Source organism: Bemisia tabaci, chromosome 3 (assembly GCF_918797505.1).
Source record: "Bemisia tabaci chromosome 3, PGI_BMITA_v3".
NCBI lineage: Eukaryota > Metazoa > Arthropoda > Insecta > Hemiptera > Aleyrodidae > Bemisia > Bemisia tabaci.
In genome coordinates this window covers 62423536-62442433 of record NC_092795.1, presented here as the reverse complement: position 1 = coordinate 62442433, position 18898 = coordinate 62423536, and the positions used below count along the sequence as shown (strand labels likewise).

Here is an 18898-nt window from a genome sequence, read left to right as displayed (position 1 = left end):
TGACAGAGCCTCTCTATGATTTGGAGAAACTCTAGAGAGCTTGTGCAGCTGAATTTTCAGGGGTGATGTAAGCAAGAGCTTTGGCCGTAGTTGTTGTTTCAATATTTGAAAGCGATTTTTCATGAACTTTTTTTGGGTAGGTAAATACTTAATGAAAGGGGCATTTGGGATGGGATGAAGTTTTCCCAATAATTTCAAACGCACAATTTCTGCTTTGTGTCGCCTGGCAACACAGGTTGCAGCATTTCTTTAAAGAGGCAATTTATTTTTTTGCCAGCGCAATATTCTGACAACATTTCTATTGCCATTGACTCATCAGAATTATCAAACTGGATTGTAATACGCTTATTGCGACAATACCAATAATCCAATACAGGCCAAGTTTTAATGATCCAATTCTTGGCCACCTGTATAATTAGAAATCAGGGGATTCCTTGCTGCTAAGCGATTGGGCTCAGAAATTGTACGCATTCATTATTTGGTCTCAGACTCAAATTGAGAAAGAGCAAAACTCTATAAAATGAGAGTTTATACAGTTTTAGAAAAATATACATCTTGCACCTGAGAGTATGAGATTCAACCTTTAGGGTTTGATTTACGTATTTTTTTTCAAAAATCAAGTCCTGCAGAAATTAAACGCAGCTTTTCGAAGTAACTCTCAGAGATTTTGTAATTTCCAATCAACTTTGTGGAAACTTGATAGCATACAATAGACCTATAAAAAAGGAAGTTTGAACCAACTGTTAGTCAAATTTCAAGAAATAACAGAACGATTCCTGCTACCGCAGCGATTCAACAATTAATTCATAGACATCAAAACCTCATACTAAAACTGGAGTTTGAAACTCTTGCTGGTATGTAAATTTACATGAATCTAGCCAAATAAATAGGATAGAGCTAGCAGAGTCTAGCCTCACCCATGCCTCTCAAGTTTTCAAATTTTTCAACATCGACTGAATCCTGGAGCTGTATGTGAATCTAGATTGGTGTGAATTTAAGTGCAGGCAACTATTTAAAACTGCAGCGATTCAATCTCCTTTTTAACAACTATTCTGTTGACAGTGGAAATTATAAGACAGGGTGACAGGTTCCCTAGGTGCTAGGATAAGACAATAAAAACAATTAAGAAGTAGACTAAAATATTCTGTATTTTTAATAGATGAAAAATCATGAAATGTGACGATTTCATATTATGGCAAAGGAGTACCTTAAAAACGGTATTTTCTCAGCAATAATGATTGAAAGTTCTTGACAGAGTAAACACTAATTAACAAAAACAGTCTTATATAAATCTAATAACTATCATTTACAATGAGGGGGAAATTATGATATAATGCATGGTGTATAAATATGAAAAGTATGGAGAGGTTTAAATTCACTCTTAAGCGTCAGAGATAACGTTTTTGTCGAATGATTGAAAGTCGTTTTGAGAATAGAAGACTGTAAGAGTTACAAAGTACAAAGAGTTAAATAAATTACAGAGAGATATAGAGAAAAAGACAATTTTTAGGTTGGCTAAAATCGGTAAAATCTTCAGATATCCAGAATTTTTTCAGGAGTGAAACACAAGTACAAAAGAAAAAAAAAATACATTTTGTAAAAAATTTCCTGAGAAAAAAATTCACTTAGTGATACCTGCCAAAGTGGAAGATGTAGCAAAAGGGTCAGCACTGATTTTTCATAGATTCAGGTCTGACAGGCACGAAACAACTGACTTAAAGATGTCTGTGAAGACAAAACAGCACAAGGTAGGTAGAAATTTTTGATAAATATTCCTCCTCACACAAAATAAGATAAGAATAATTTGCTCTTACTCCAGGCGATACAGCTACTTACGATTGAGGCAGATCATTTCATAACCGCAGTAGTAGTGTCAAGATGCTGTCTCTTTGCATCCAGTCTGCAAAGGATTATTCAGAAGTTATTCTCTTCTGTTAAGTGCCTCGTTGCCCCTTATCAAGGAAAAGTTTAATGATTGAAGCTTAGAGTTGCAAAGACTGTCTTTTTGATAGCCAATACTACGGGCCAGAGTAATGACACCGAAACAAACAGTTCTCAATAAAACAGTTATTTAGTACACAGCAATTATTTAAAACATTCAAGAAAAGAGCACCAACTGTCGAACTACATGACATTAGGAAAAGTCTTCTTTCTTTTCCAAAATCTATTCAATATTTCTCTGTCTATACAATAGCAATGCTTAGGGATGTTTTTTTAATACATGTATCCATGACTAAGCTAGAGATTGATCTTGCTGATTCGATTTTTCCACTTTTTTATTGTATCTGAATTTTGATATTCTAAAATTTCCGCTTCTTTTTCATTTACTCGAGGGAGATGAAAAAACTTTAATAGTTGAAAGTTTTGAGAAACTAAGTTCAGTAGTTTTTCAATTGAAGGATGAAGAATGACAGGAAGTCTGCAAACTTAGAAACCGAGATATATGAATGGTTTCAAAGTTTCCTCACTGATGTGCTTCTTTCATCAATCATACTAAACACTTCCCTCTGACAAAAGCAAAGAAATACAACTATTGAAAAGAGAAGAACAGCTATTTCTAAGTTATTATTTCCAAAATCAACGGAGACATTTGTTCAAGAGAAAAAAGGGCAAGAAAGGCATTTGATGATCCTACCTGGCTCCCAAACTGGAGTCTGAGCATTGGGCTTCTACAAATTTGTTCCTTTTAGAATAAAATTATCCATTTTAACATAAAAAAAAAAAACATACAATGTCCTCTATTTTGTAACTCTTACAGTTTGTGTTTGTGAATTCGATAGTTATGATGAAAAGAAACCTCTGCCTAAAAACATTCTCCTTTTCAAACATCATTTAAAAAAGAATAACAATAATAAATACTCATTTAAAATAATATGAACAGACCCAGTTGATGAGACTCCCTTACTATAATAAAGTAATCTTACACTTAAAAGATTTTTAGGAACTTCAAAATAGACAGGATAATAATGCTGTCTGACATATGTACCACCTTCATCTTCATTACTAATTGTTAGTAATCCACGAGGTATGAATCTGTTTGAAAATACAACCAAGCGACTTGAGAGGAAATTCGTTTTGACTGCGTGGGGCCTTCATTGTGATTTGATATTTTTTTCTTTCGAGAAAATCCCTTTGCAATGACGGTTAAAATGTTTCAGGGAGTTTAAAGCTGAGCACTCAGTTCTGCATCAGTCTGTTTTTAAGTCTGTAATAGACATGCATTGAAAAAAAAGAGAGGGAGAGAGAAAATTAAATATTTGAATAGAAAAAAGAACAAGGCTTTGGGATTCAACAGTCAAATCAACATAATGAAACATAATTTTGAGGGCTATATATCCTTAAATTTTCCTCCTTCTGAAAACAAAAAAAATTCCGAAGGAGAGGTATCACATATTTGAACACTCTTTATTAAGTGTCTTAAGTATTTACTAGAAAACACCACAAAAACATTGAGCAATTTCAGTCCAGGGATGCCACTCAAAAAAATAAATACATAGACAATTAAATCAATAAAAAAAAAGTTTCTGAAGATTTAACATTCAAAGTTTTCAATTTTTCCTAGGCCGGAGGATTCAGTTTTTACAGTATGGTCCTGTAACAGATAACCACGTTGCAGATTTTTTGAGTGGCATCACTGATATCAGAATTAAGTTCTAACTAATGAGGTTGACTTCAAGCATTTGAAGTATTGTTCAAGAGTTAAGTGACCATATAATGACTTAGGTGAGCCCCCAAAAATAGTTTCTTACAAGCATTAAAGGCTGAAAAAGGTCTGGTGCCTTTCTAATACTTTATACACAAGCTCAATAAATAATTAATAAATAGTAATTTAAACAATGATTCACAGCATTTCAAGTCTTTGAACTCATTCGTTGCCATTTTCTGAGTCGCACAAGGAGCTAAGCATGTTGTCGTATTCTTGCAGATTTGATTCAAAAACCTTGAGCTGACTGGCGAGGTCTCCAACTTGCTCAGCCACAGTGGGTTCCTCACAGCACCCATGCAATGGAGGGGCAGTCTGACACTCCTTGTAGAATAATCCCAAGTCTGAATTAGCATTTGAACCGGCAAAAGGCGTTTTCTGAAAAGAAGAAATAATGCAAAATTTTAATTTACTCATTGCAAAGAGAAAGTCAAAATCTTAAAGGAAGAAGGTTCTGTGATACATCATCGGTTTTAATTACTTTACATATTTTTCCGAGGGATGAATCAGGTCTGATTTAACGAAACAATTTGTAACAGAATTCTAATTGTTGATGCATTTACAGAGTAGGTAGATAAACCAAACAAGATGCTTCCACCTTCAAGTCTCTCCTTTATCAACTTCAAAAGTTTAAATATCTAATACTTGAATCAATATCGAAAATTGAAACCCCCCAGGTAACGCTTGATGTTCTTAGAGGGAAGAAAAGAAATAGGGGTCACAGAAATTTTTAAGAAAAACCAGTATAGGAGATGTCACAGCTATTTTTGATTTCTTTAAATTAAAAATAGACTAGTGACTCGATTTGTCCGGCTACATATTACACTGATCCAGTTTTGCATTGGAAAGATCCATTGAAAAAAACTTCATGAGGAGATGGGTTTAAGGTGACAGAACTTTTTATTCTGAACTACATAAACGCAACTTTACATGCTTAGAGTTTAAGAACTTATTTATTTCTGATTTTGGAGTATCCTCGATGTTTATAACTTGAAAAAGCTAAGCAGACAACATGCATTCACATACATTGCCTTTCAAATTTGTTTCTCTCTTGTGATACTACTTGTAAACCTTTGATACAAGTTTCTTGTAAGAAAAAACTTATCAGGAAATTTTAAAAATAAATGATATTAATGATAGATGATGCATTAAAAATGAAACAATTTCTTAAAAAATTAATGAGATGTGAGGAAGACAGAAAGTTTTAACGGGTGATCTTTTTACTATGTTATTAGTGATTTGCACTGTCTTCAATTAGTGATCTGCCACCAATGAAAACACATGGTCAGTGGGTCTAAAGATACTTTTTTTTCTAAAAAAAAAAAAAAAAAAAAAAAAAAAAAAAACCCGTTCAAGTTTTAAAAGTTCAACATATTTCTCCAAAATAGAACAGAACTTTCGAAACATAAAATTAAAAAGGCATTTAAAAAAATCACTACAGATTAAACTTGTAATAGAAGCTCTGTGGCTGATCACATATACGTGACAGGACTTAAGAACGATATACCTCAATTGCAATATTTTAAACTTTTCACCCATAATTCATTTTTTATAGGTTCAAGAAGACAAAATTCAGGAATTTCTGGCTTGAAATTTATACAGAAAGATCATGGAATAGGAGAAAAAAATACTCGTTTCAGGAATTTAGCTATCTTAATATTGATTTTGGTAGTAGAGATAATGACCTTTGAGAACCCGATGATTTGAATAGCTCATGCAATCAAGTTAAAAGCTCTTGATGAGATTGAGTCTTACTTAATAAGTTAGTAAATGAGCGTATTAATTACCAAATCTACCAAAATAAAATCCTCATTTATCGAGCTGGACGTGCATCTAGTTGTTGTGATGTTGCCATTGTCAGAGTCTTCTTTTCGTTCGACAGAGGATGCCGGCGGGGTGCTACTTGTGTTCGACGTTCTGTTCACCGGCGAGTTTTGATTTAGAATTGAGGACAGAATGTCTCCTGTTGGCGACGAGGGTGATTGTTGGGTTGGATACCTCGATGTCAGCAAGCTACTGAATGGCACATCAGGGAAAACGAGGTTTGCGTCGCTTGGCGCCAGAGAGGTTTTTCTGCTGTCAGCAAACGCACCCACTTTAATTGTTTCACTCAAAGAGGAGGTTAAGTCATCACTGAAAATCATAAATAATCCATGAGTAAAATCTTACATACAAGAAAGAAGGGACAAATCGATAAAAGAACATTTTCTAGCCATAAACTCAGAAGAAGAGGACACAATGTTTCTTCACTCAATTCCTTTTTAAATCTGTAGACATTACTTTTTTTCCAAAAAAAATTCTAAGCTATGTTGCTAAGTTGTGGTGGCATGGCAAGCATTAAATTTAAAAATGATTTGATCTCTTAAGCTAAGTTGAAAACTTGTGAACACTTTCATTCTTTATGATGTGGATTAACCACATAAACCATAAACTCAGCTAAACTGGCTAAAGATTGGTGCTTTCAAGCAATTCCGAAGAGGCCTGAACTGATAACAAGAAACAAGAAAGCAGGCACTTACTAAAGCTTCTAGTTTTCATCTCTTCTCAGTGCTGTCCTGAATATTTTTCATAACTGGAAACCATAACAAGAATACATTGACTCTTTTATTATAATGTTATACCTAGATGTAATAAAAAAAATACTCCATCAGAGACAATACTCACTCTTTTATATTCTGACGTTTCACCTTAAATCTTCACATAAACTGTTTTTGACTCATGACTTTAAAATTGTAACCTATTAGACACACTGATAAACCTCAAAACGCATTTAACCTGAAGTGAGGATAGGGTAAGCGGAATACTCACATTTGAGAGCGTACATTCTTGGGACCATTGTCTGGCCTGAAGTGGTCACTTTTCAACATGATAGAGTTATCTTTACTAGATGGTTGTGGAGAAATGGTCATTTTCGTTCGGTATGAAACTGACACTTGTAATGTCCCGATGGGAGTGCTTAATTGTCCTACTTTCACTTGATTATATCCTTCACCTACAAAAAATATACAAGAGATTGAAGAAATTAGTTTACAATGTAAAAAAGAAATAAAATCCAATTCTTTTTCAATTCAAGTCCTTGATTGCGTCAGAAATGAGTACCTATAATTGAAAACGTTCTACGTCCCATGTGTGTGCCCATGAAATTTTTCAATAAGTATAAAATTTTAATTGCAGACGGCGTTGTTTCTCAGTGGCAGGCAATGATCCTCCTCTTCGCATTTTTTTTTTAAACCATTCATTTCAGTTCTAATTATAGTAATTTAAAAGTTTACTGGCGAATTTTGGCTTTGAAATTCTTTATACTTGACGTTTAAATTTTCTTTAATTGCCTTCATGATGTTCTTGTTCTTTTTCAATAACCTGTGTTTAAAGCTGAAATTTTTTATGTTTTCCATGTATGTTTTCTCTCGTTCATTTCTGTAAATGTGAGGCAGCATGTCAAAATGAGTCTAATGATGGAAACTGGAAACGTACATAGAAAAAAGCAGTTATGGGGTGAAAAATATAAATTTCAAGTTTTCGATGCTGAACATTTTCTAATACTCTCAAGAACATTGGGTCTAAGTTTCCAGCCACTATTTGCAATTTTTGATGTTAAGCAGTTGAAGTTAATCGTTTCTAAGACTAATAGCAACATCGGAGCAACTTGCAGCTCAGTCTTCCGTCTTCGAACTTTGGACAGCTGTCAAAAGGTCTGTTTTAGGAATATTTGGGTGTTCTTTGATGCAGCAGTTATGTAGAATTCTGCATCAATGTAGAAATGTTTGATGCTGCATCATCAGAATTCTGCATTTTTCTTTTTTCGGACGTGATATTAACTCTCTCTTTCATTTCGCACCTTCGTAGTGTTTCTAATTTTTTTCAATTTTTAAATTCCCTACGTTTTCTCTGATAGATTTCATAAAATAACTCTGTGCAACTCGTTCACCACAGAGGTGTAACACAATCATGAGTTTGTGGAACTAATTCGTTCAAACTGTGCTCATGAGGACAAGGCCTTAAGAGTTAACGTCAAATTCCCTAAATTTTTCCCATAGCAGAAACCCTGCTTAAGGAATCTTGTGTCATGTTTCACCACAAATCACTAATACACACGGAAAAAAATAAGTTGAAGATTTAACAATTCAATTGCTAAAAAAAAAAATAAAAAAATAACAGCGATGTTTCAACGTAGATTTTACAACAAAAAAATGCTACTTTAACCACTCCCGTGGATAAATTAGCCTACAATAGTGGTTAAAGCAGCATTTTTTTGTTGTAAAATCTACGTTGAAACGTTGCAGTCACTTTTTTAGCAATTGAATTGTCAAATCAGAAATTTAATTTTTTCCGTGTAGGTAGAACACAAGAAAAGACATTGAAAATACTCACCTAGACTATGTAACTGTGGTTCTCCTAGGTACATCCTATAACAAATAACGTAGGAGTCTGGGCCTTGTCTCCTGGACAATTTGTAGGCTGGTGTTATCCTCGTGATGGAGACCAAGGACTTGAGCAGGGTTCCCATTCTGTTGTAGATGGTGTAAGTGACCCGGAGAGTGGAGTCCTTCTGGTCGGCCAGGACGCCCAGGCACCAGGTCTCCAACGTCATGGTGTCGCCCTCGACCGTTCGCAATGAGATTTCCACGCAGAACGGAAGCTGGGAGCATGACATCACCTCACCGCACACGCTCAGTGCTTTCTTCGTCTCGCTCTGAACCTCCGGCAAATCCTTGATGGCCAGATTGAACTGCGCAAAAACAAGAGAACACAAAAATCAAATAACATCCTTTCAAAATAAATACAAAATTAGACAGAGCAGAGGAGATGATAGGACTGAATCGGCCCGAAGAGAGGGAGGACAGTTGGATTGCATTTTGCAAAAAGGAACCACTAGCATTGCAATGATGATAAGATTGTGCAACTTCTTCTTTTGCAATAAAATTGCGGAAATCGTGAAAAACTATGAAATTTAGATGGTATTTTTTGTCTTAAATTTACAGTTTTTAGCGAGTAAAATAGAAACTATTAATGGATAATCGGGTTTTTCCTCCAAGACAAAAGAAGTTGCACGATCTTAGCAACATTGCAATGCTAGTGGTTACTTTTTGCAAAATGCAATCCAGTTTTGCTGTGCTAAGACAGAACACCGTATGAACATTTGAGAGTTGCCAAATTTCCTGGGGTAAAATGTTTATTTTTGAGGAAAATTATCAACATTTTTCCTTGAAATTTTCAGACACTTCAGATCAAATCACGAACGAAATTTTCTGAGAAATTGGCAGAAAAATATTAAAAAATTGTCCTGAAAATTAGTGACTTGCCAGAAGAAATTTGGCAACGCCTGAGGGCTCATACGGCGTTTCACCTTAGCATGGCAGAGTTGGTGCGGTTGTAATTCTAAAATGTTGTTGGGAATAGCCGAGATGAAAAAGGCTTATAATTTATACGATAGCAGTGAATTTAGAAATTCATTACTACACAAACAGTGCAGTCACAGTAATTTTTGAAAACGGAAATAATTTATTTACTGGAGTTTTAGTGGTAAGAGTAGGTACCATGCTTGCGCTTTCATCGAGTCTCGGGCGTACATCCAAAACAGGGTATCTAGATTTCTTTATTTTTTCGTTCCCTTGTATTTGTCTCATTTCTGAGGAAAATTCCCTGGTGAATAAGACTGGGGTTTCCTCTCATTTCCATTGCAAATTCGGTTGGTAAACTGGATTTTCATCAGGAGGATAAAATTATCTTCATCATTTTGGTCTAATTCTTAGAAGCCAGGGCAACAATGACCACCAATTAGAACAAAAAAAAAATTGATTTCGGAGCGCGGGCGGAGAGAGAAGAGAATCCCACTTTTAAGAACCAAATTCCTTGATTTTCCAGGATATTTTACGTGATGCACCTCGGCATTTCTCGGTCTAGAGACACCCTGTTTGAAAAACAACAGTGGCGTGGCGTGAATTGCGATATATCGATTGTTGTGCCATTTAAACCCATGAAAAAAGATCGATTATCAGGGTGTTCGCAGCGAACACCTTAGTAATCGATTCTTTGCCATAGCTTCAAATGGCGAGATATCGATAATCGATTATTCACGCCACGCCACTGAAAAACAACACATGTCCCGTTGGTTTCCCCTGCGAGACAGTGGTACCTCATTGCAAGAAAAGTTAACTTTAAAACAAAGTGATAAAATAGTGGTGGGTCCACAATATTTTGCACGGAAAACCAGGCCAAAAAAGTTCAAAAATTTCGAATAGAGTCAAACATTTTGAGCTCAAATGCGTAACAGTACAAGACGGGGATTCACGACTCCAATTGAAATTTTTTGGTTGTTTCCCCCGCAAAATAGTGTGGACCCACCACTATTTCACCACCTCGTTCATACAGTTCGGGCCACGTTTCTTAGTGTTTTATTTCTTGTTAATTTTAAAAGACGCTCGCTTGGTGAATGTTTCAGTGTAGGCTCTCTTAAATCGCGCGGACAGCAGTGGCGTGGCGTGCTTTGCGATATATCGATTGATCTACCATTTAAACCTGTGGAAAAGGGTCGATTATCAGGGTGTTCGCAACGAACACCTTAATAATCGATGCTTTACCACAGCTTCAAATGGGGAAATATCGATATATATCGAAGCACGCCGAAGTGGCCGCGGCCGGTAGACGAGGATGATCCTAGCCCGCACGAAGCGAGCAGACAAGCTCGGGTATTCCCCAGAAAGCCCGGATAACCGGTAAAGTATTCGAGGAATCCCCCCCCCCCCCCCCCGGATTGTTACACTGCGGTACAAAAGCTCCGTGAAAGTTCGTCGGTCGCATGGTCTCTAACAAGAACTGACTCCTGAACGAACCGAATTCAGCGGGAAGGGATCGACTTTTCCAGCTTGTTTTAGAGACGACAGCTGGCCAATTATAGGTGCTTTCGTACCTGTCTATACACTTGCTCCCTCTCCGCTACACTCGATCTGAATCATATTCTTGATACGTGACCAAATCGACCGATTAGAGGCTTTTTTCGGCTTGTTCCAGAAACTGCATACCGGCCATTGATATTGACAGGACATGTCAAATTGTGTGCTATATTTTGTGCAAAAAAAGTGGAGGGGCTCACTCAGAGCTCAAACCAATCAAATGTTTCGAATTTTTTGCTTCCCTCGGCTGAAAGGGGACTAAAGTCTAGCCTTGATCCCTGACTCGGATCATCTGAACCTGAAAGTGTCGAAATAATTCGAGGAAAGGGCGCGGGCGCGGGCGAGGGCTGAGGGCTCGACCTTTTCTCCTTGTTGATCCGGCCCGAATGATGTTATCAAGTCCTTCGAGAAGTAAACAGAATAAGAAAGGGCTCGTATCGTTTTCGAGCTACCGTTGTTGTCGGCGATTGCCGAAAATGAGTGTAGAGTAAAAAAAGGTTCCTCAGAGGCATCGGATCTACCGGGCTGAAATGACGCCGTATGAATATTTGCAACTTGTCAAAATTCGCCGAATAACCCTGTTATAATATGTTTCGAAAATGTACGAATATTTTCCCTTGAAATCTTAGGAGCCCTACAATGAGAAACAAAATCATGTTCGATGTTTATCCAAACAAAATACCACGGTGTCTACTAGTTCTAAAAAACCATAATTGGAGACTTTCGGGGGCTTCTGGGGGTGTTTTTTCAAGATAATCGGGGACTTTTTTCCCGTAAATAGTAAGAGAAAAGGGAGCTAGTTAGAGCGTTAAAGGCGTATTTTATACGACTAATTTTACAAGTCATGTTGAACCGATGAAAACATACGAAAAACCAAGCAACACTTGAGATTTTTTATTCCTGGTTATACCGCGCCGCCGAAGCTGGCGGAAAAATTTCAAAATGCCGGTGTTTCGGACGATTTTTGTCATTTTTCGGGGGCCTGAACAAGAAAATTGGGGACTTTCGGGGACATTGGGGACACTCTTCCAAAATCGGGGATAATCGGGGACTTTGGGGAGCGGTAGACACCCTGAATACCCAACACGTTGTTCGAGATCCGTGACAGAGGAGGATATGGAAGCGGGCTTAAAGAGTGTCTGGGAGCTCGAGTGAAACAAACCTGACAACCTGGACGGTTTTGTTATCGCGTTATTGGCGTTTCACACATTGACGCGCGCGTGACGCCTCTCCAAGATTGTGCGAGCGTCTTTTCCGCGGATTTACACCACATCGCGTCGCGGTGAGGGGAAGGGGGCAGGGGGAGGGGGAGGAGCCGGGCTAATTGCCACTAATCGTTGCTGATTACGATAATCGCTCGCCGATCAGAATTTTCACCAAGTCAACTCATCTGCCGATTCGGAGGAATCCCTGATTGTTAATGATTAGATGAATGAGCCTACGGTGTCTACATGTCTCACGATCAGGCTAATAGTCAAAAGAGGCATTTTTTCAAATGCCAGGACAATTTTTTTTTTAAAAAACAAAATGTGTTTGAATGTTTCGCCGTTACGAATTGAACATTCAAAATTTTCGCATATTTCTGTCCGTTAAAATCCCCTCCCGCAGGAGGAATGGTGGTTCTCTCAACAAGATTCCTGGGCGACCGAGAACTTTCAGAGCTTCCGGTTGACAGACTAGATGAGAATGGAAGTGCTCGTGAAAGTGTCCAAGTCATGAGAGTCAATGAAGTGATCTCGGGTGGAGGCATGAGAGTGCTTCTCTATGGAGTAGGTTGGCGCCTACTACGGGCGCGCCACCACTTTCCGGCTCAAGATCAGTGGCTACGCTTCATTTTCCTCGGCATTCTTCACACGAAAGCTTTATCGTAAATCGACTCACACGATACTTGAGGAGAAAACAATGATCATGTACTAAGGGTGTCTAAATTACGTCAGGCGATGGGGCCTCAGGCAGCGTAACGAGGAGAAGTACTGCCGTGCTAAGGAATAGAGTACCTGTATAGGGAGAGTATGGACAGATCTGAAACTCCGAAAGTCCATCAGGTCTTCACCGATGCCTCCGCGAATAAAGTTAGGGCCCAAAAGGGCAGCCAACCTATGAATTTCGAATGTCCAGAGCGATTTACAATACAATTTCGAACCTCGTTTGAAGCATGGTCTTAGAAGCTGTTTTGGCTTACTTTTTGCATAAATTTACTTATTTTTGCGAAAGAACGCTCATTCATGTACATCCTTAGCCATCTTGGTTAGAATCGAAATCTGTAGGCTGGCAGTGAAATTTTGGGTGTTAGAAGTTGCTCAGAAGGGTGGCTGCACTTTTGGGCCCTAAGCCCTCCATGAACCGATCTGTCCATACTCTCCCTATACAGGTACTCTACTAAGGAAGAACGCCGTATAAACCTTAAGACGTTGCAACGTTTGCTTCGATTAAATACTAATTTACTGGAGAAGTTGATAATAATTTTCTTCCAATTTTTGTCCGCACTTTCAAGTACAAAATCTGAAAAGTTCGAGGGAAAAAAAATTCATAACTTTCCTCAAAAATACGTGTTTAGTTCGGGGAAATTTGGCAACTCTCGAATGTTGATACGGCGTTGTTCCTTGGCATGGCAGAGTAGGCAAGTGCAAGATGCTAAAGACCACTTCTTTTACGATTTTTCGATACTGTTGGTCTGCACTGGGCGAAAAGTGACGATACTGCCAATAAACAGTGAAAAGCCTAGGCGCCTGAAACGAGTAGAACACGGTGTACCGAATGCTGTATTATTTTAATTCTCTGATATTTCCTGCGGATTTGTCCACATTTTTAAAGAATAATTCCCCGCGGACTGATTGTCGAAATTTGTAGACAAAGCGATAGACAAAGAAGACAAAAAGCATATGGAGGGATCCTATTGAGGGAAGTGGGTGGTTGCAATGGACAAAGAAGGTAGGTAGTAGACTATAACTATCGGCAACCGACCAGAGACCCTACAGTTAGTCCATCATTCTCCCCCTTAGTCTATAAGAACCACCCGTTTCAACCGATAGGATCGCTCCACACTCCCGATGTCTTCTTTGTCTATAGCTTTGTCTATCAATTTCAACAATCAGCCTCCTGATCCTGATAGGAACCCGGGATTTCCTTTCCTCTTCTTTTGGATTCCCTCCGAAGTTCGGGAGAAGTAGTTTCTTCTGGTTATGAGCATCTTATCTTCTCGATTCAGGAGATTCGTCACCCTAGCGGCAAATTCAGGAAGACGTCTGCTTAAATCTATTTACTTCTCCCGAAATGAGTACATTGTGCAGCACACCAGGTCCCCTTGTTACACTAAAATCACCGCTGATTTGCTTTATAAAAAAAAAAATAAATAAATATATTCGCACTGTGATTTGATAAGGTTCAAAAATTGATTGGAAAAGTATGAAAGAGCCGATCGGACGACACTTAGCAATTAGGAACTATACAATTCTGACTCATCCGTAAAAACACTTAAGTGCATAGGGAAACTAATGGTACATGGGTCGTTTCTGAAGTGAGCCAGATATTTTAGTACCTGATAGCAAAATGTCTTCCAATTATAACGTTGGATAAATCATGGAAATCCTCCAAGACGCTCAAGAAAGATGGAGGTGGGCTTTCCTCGAATAAGTTGCTGGAAGCCCTTCGAGACGAAACATGGTCGGGGTATGATGATGATGGAGCTTGCAAGTATGGAGCAGGAAACATGATGCATCGGGATTGAGACGGGGCCGGGGGGCGAGGGGGGGGGGGGGCATGGACCGGGTCCGGGTGTTGAGGACCGAGGTTGATGAACCCCACGCGGGCGCCGCCGCCGCCGGGCGGGTGCATACTCCACTCTCTCCAGTCGAGGGTGTCGTCGGCAACCGCCTTGAATCCAATCACAACCAGCCGTTTTACACTGAAAACACAGTGAAATAAACTCATTGCATAGCACTCATTCCCATGAGCCGTTTCACGCAATCCGCCGTGCCGTCCCTGATTTCCTGGAGTTGCCTCTGCGGATAGGTCGCCTTTTCCCCATCTCGGTCATCTTGAATTCATACGTAGTCATGTACTGCCGTGCTAAGGAAGAACGCCGTATGAACCATCAGGCGTTGCCAAATTTCTTTTGGTGAATCACGAATTTTTGCGAGAATTCGCGGTATTTTTCTTCCAATTTCGTACGCAATTCAATCTAAAATATCTGAAAATTTCAAGGGAAAATATGCTTAAATTGCGTCAGAAATACGTGTTTCATCGAGGGAAATTTTGCAACTCTCGAATGTTCATACGACGTTCTTCCTTAGCACGGCAGAAGTACTTGGTTGTCTGCAGACCCGATCGCAGATAATGGTCATCAGAGGTTTCAAAGTGGAATTCCAGGACTTTTTTGTGTTGCCTCTCAAGTGACATTTGGAAAATTCCATCTTCTCCGACTCCCAGACTCCCAGAGGTTATGATGGGCGAAATATTCCGCTGAAAATGACCGCGAAATAAACTCAACGAAATGGTTTACTTAAGGCGATTATTAAATTCAAACAAAATTGCGATCGATTCAAAATAATTATTCGGCTCAATTTCTTTTGATCTGAAGTAAATTATTATACAGCGAGTAAATTTCATTAAAATTAAAGTCATCGATGACCAAGTTAGGTGCCTTTCTTTGAATTGAGAAAGAGATACTTCGCTCGAAAAGTTTTCTGGGGAAAACAAATTTTTCTTTGAATGAAAGGAAACATTTTCGAGTCAAAATTCGTCGCCTACCTGACATAAGGGCGTAACTACACTCTGCAATGGACCCTGTCTTCCATACATTTCAATGCTTTTCCAGGCTCATCTCAGTGTGGAGTTGCGCCCTTGTGACAGCCAAGCGACGAATTGTTTATCATGAAATCGAAGAGAATTTTTTCTTTTTGAAATAAATCAACATGTTGACTATTTCAAGTACTGGGAAATAGGACCAAGCAATGCGACGCGAAGCGTCATCCCTTTCCCACATCAGGGAGGGTGGATTCGCTCTTTTGTCACACCTACCCCGGTTGAATCGAAAGGGTTGAGAACTCTCGTTATGCGGGCCGAATTTATGGCAGCTCTTTAACCGCCACACGAGGCTGTTGAATATAAAACACTACCGCCCTGAAACCTAGATCTTGAAACGAGGTATGCTGAAATTGAAAATAAAAGCGCTGCTACGAGAGGGTTGCCCCTCAAGTCCGGGGATGACGAAAAACACTCCCGTTTCGCGAGGCCGAAAACTTTGGCATGAGTCACAGGAGTGGAGCGCAAGGAACTTGATCCAATCTGAATTTCAAAATTATGTCATGTCCGCGACACCGTTTCAGGGCGGGGCGGGGCGGCGCGGTTTGTGACGTCGCGTCTGGTGGCGGATGCCAAAGTTGAGAGATTACCCTTGCACGTCGACCAGCTGAAGACTCTACTGATGACCAGCGTTCCGTTTGTTTACTCGGCGAAACGATATCGTGGCATCTTTCTCCTCCGGTGAATATCCACCGAGAATTTTGCAGACACGACAAACGCATTGAGGTTAAGCACTTGGCTTAGGCAACGCGTCATACTTCCTCGTTTGTCAACCAGATGGCTTCGGAGGTACCTTTGCAGAAAGAGAGGGAGGGAGGAGAGGGGGAGAGAGAGAGAGAGAGAGAGTATGGCCATGTGGCCCTAACAGGTATTGGGTAAAATCGCACCAACTTTGGATGGATGGGAGAGGATGTTGCCAACTTTTGACGGTTACCATTTGCCGCACTTCTCGCCAAAAAGGTCTACGTTGAAAAGAGTTTCTTTCAATATTACGCACATGAATAGTTTAAAGACTTTGTAGACATGTTGCTTCATAAGAAGTCTATTCTTAAAGCAAATCCTGAAAGTTAAGTACGTTAACTTCCAGACACCTTGTTTAATGATAACAGATTCCAATTATTTCTCTACATAACGATGGCTAACGAACAATACCGCCTATCTCCAAACTGACAATTTTATAGTGCGAAGAAAAAACTTGGCCATCGTCGTAATTGTGAGTTTAAATTTGCAATTTTTTCATACACAACAGCGTTATAGGAGCAATCCCCTACAGAATTGGGAAAACATAAAATCATGAGCCCGCGTATATTATACTGTAGAATGCGGCCAAGTCGCTAACTCATTTTTACCGCAATTGTCACTTAGGCGGTATTATTCCTTAGCCCTCGATAAGTACTCTAATTAAACCGATTATTTCCAAAATCACGTAAGCGCCAATCTCTATTTGGGTGGTAGAGGAGTTGTTTTTTCTTTGTTTTCTCTGGCGTAATCAAATCATATATCTGCTTCCAAAATAGTTTCCTAAAAGAACATACATTCTTTCGAATTCGAGGATTGTCAACAAAGCAAATGAAACGGGTTTTTGGTTCTTCTCGCATTCGCAATTTTAGCGCTTACGTGATTCGGAAAATAATCGGTTCAATTCACATGCTACACGACGGATGTCATAAACCACGCCTACGAAAACAATGATTATCATAGCATGGCAACACGGGCATGGCCGGGGGGGGGGGTGCCCCCGACGCCCAGCCCTTTTTATTTTGGTATCCCTTCCCTGGGTGGCGCCGGGCCGGGCGCGGCCCCCTCGAAGCATGCCCCCCGCAAACTGGGCTCCTGCCCAAGTATCGACCCCCGACTTTTAATAGATTCGTAAGCGAGTCACCCGAGTGAGTATGCACGGTTGTCCAAGTTGGGTCTGACGTTCGGACCGGATGATGCCCACGCGGATCGGCATCGGCGCGACAGTGCCTCGTCCAACGCAGTGGGCGCGCTCAGCCGCTCAGTCAAAAGCACAGACGACTCCGATCCAATTTCCCAACTCCGCACGGACCCTCCGAAACGAGGGCAAAGATGACGCCTTAAACAGGGTGTCTACTTTTTCTTCATCTTGGGAAATCCTGATTTTTCCTCATGTTTCACTGTTAGATTCTCATTTCGTAATTTTTCCAAACTCTGCTTTTTTTTACGGAGAAATTTAAGTTGACAAAAATAGCTCGATGAAAAAATCCGATGAGACGGCCGACTTTTCTCAAATCCTGATTTTACGACTAATTTTTCCTCAAATCCTGATAAAATCGGGATTAAATCCTGATTGACCTCAAATCCTGATAGAATCGGGAATGTCCTAATGCTAGACACCCTGATAAATGATGACACTCATGCGGTCGTTCGGGGTTCGGCGCTCAAGGAACGGCGCGAGCCGAGCGATCGACGATCAACATGGATCCAACGATTCAGTTGGGCACAAGCACCAAACCGTGTAATCTCGGCTACTATGTTTCCAATGGAGCGCATCAGTTTCTAGTCATACGGTCCATGATAACCAGCAGGGGTTTATACGTTATGTTACGCTATTCTTGCAATTAAATAAGAAACATTGCGAATGTGAATCGAGAGCTCAACCTCAGAGCCGGTCGCCGCCGCGCAGCGCCGCACCGGTGCCGAGAAGTTGTCGTCATGCACTTTCCGTTGTCCCTACAACATCAGGAGGTACTTTACACTTGAAGACGAGCCCTGTCTTCCGTATAGCCCCGTCCTTTCCAGGGCTCAAGAGGAGATAAAGATACGGCCTTTCGGCGGAAAAGCAACGATTTATTTAGAACGAGGCGCCGACCGACACGACGGCAAACCTACACGACGTGGGACGCGAGAACTTGATATGTAGAGTGTTTTAACTCCTCACAAGAAATACGGGAAGGAATTGGCCACCTTTGGCACCCATTTTCGCGCATTCATTCATGACGTCACGGACACTAAAAAAAAGTGTCTTACGTTCAGAGCCCACGGACTCTTAAAATTGACAAAAAAAATCATTTCTATGTAATCGGATTTTTGCTTGAATCCAGAGCAAAGCCTCCTAATTTAAGCGGATTTCCTCTTGATTCAAGCAAAAGTTCGATTGAATCAAGAGTATTTTTTCTGATCAAATTTTATTAAGTTTTTAATAAATTTATTAAGTTATAAGAAAACCCTCCACTAGTATCTTGGCCATGGTGGAAGCTTTTACTTTCGGGACTTGAGCATTCTACTATTGACTTACCTACATGGTTGATGTTTAACAACGTGTTGGCAGTTTCGTTTTGCAAACAAGCCAAAAATGGCCGAAGTTTGGGAAACCTGTTTGGCTCATGACGTCACCCGAAGCTCATCATTCACTATGTAGGTAGGTCAACAGCCGAAATTAGGGTGATGACTGTTGCTCCCTCATAATTGTCAATAAGGTACTGTTGAATCCCCGAAAGTAAAAGCTTCCACCTGTTGCCAAGAGGTCAGTGGAGAG

The 18898-nt window shown here is 39.8% G+C and overlaps 1 protein-coding gene across 3 annotated transcripts in view; it reads right to left on the bottom strand.

The window, feature by feature from the left end:
- Positions 1-1130: 1130 nt before the first annotated feature.
- Positions 1131-18898, bottom strand: part of Atg13 (Autophagy-related 13) — an 86520-nt gene continuing 68752 nt past the window's right edge. For 2 of the 3 annotated variants that reach the window (XM_019052934.2, XM_019052933.2), the window contains exons 3-6: positions 8075-8432; positions 6512-6695; positions 5491-5836; positions 1131-4081 (exon numbers count right to left, since the gene is read on the bottom strand). In XM_019052934.2, coding sequence (XP_018908479.2) covers positions 3866-4081; positions 5491-5836; positions 6512-6695; positions 8075-8432 — 1104 coding nt within the window. In that variant the 3' untranslated portion in view covers positions 1131-3865. The remainder of the gene's footprint in view (positions 4082-5490; positions 5837-6511; positions 6696-8074; positions 8433-18898) is intronic. The other variant, XM_019052935.2, reaches the window with a different exon arrangement.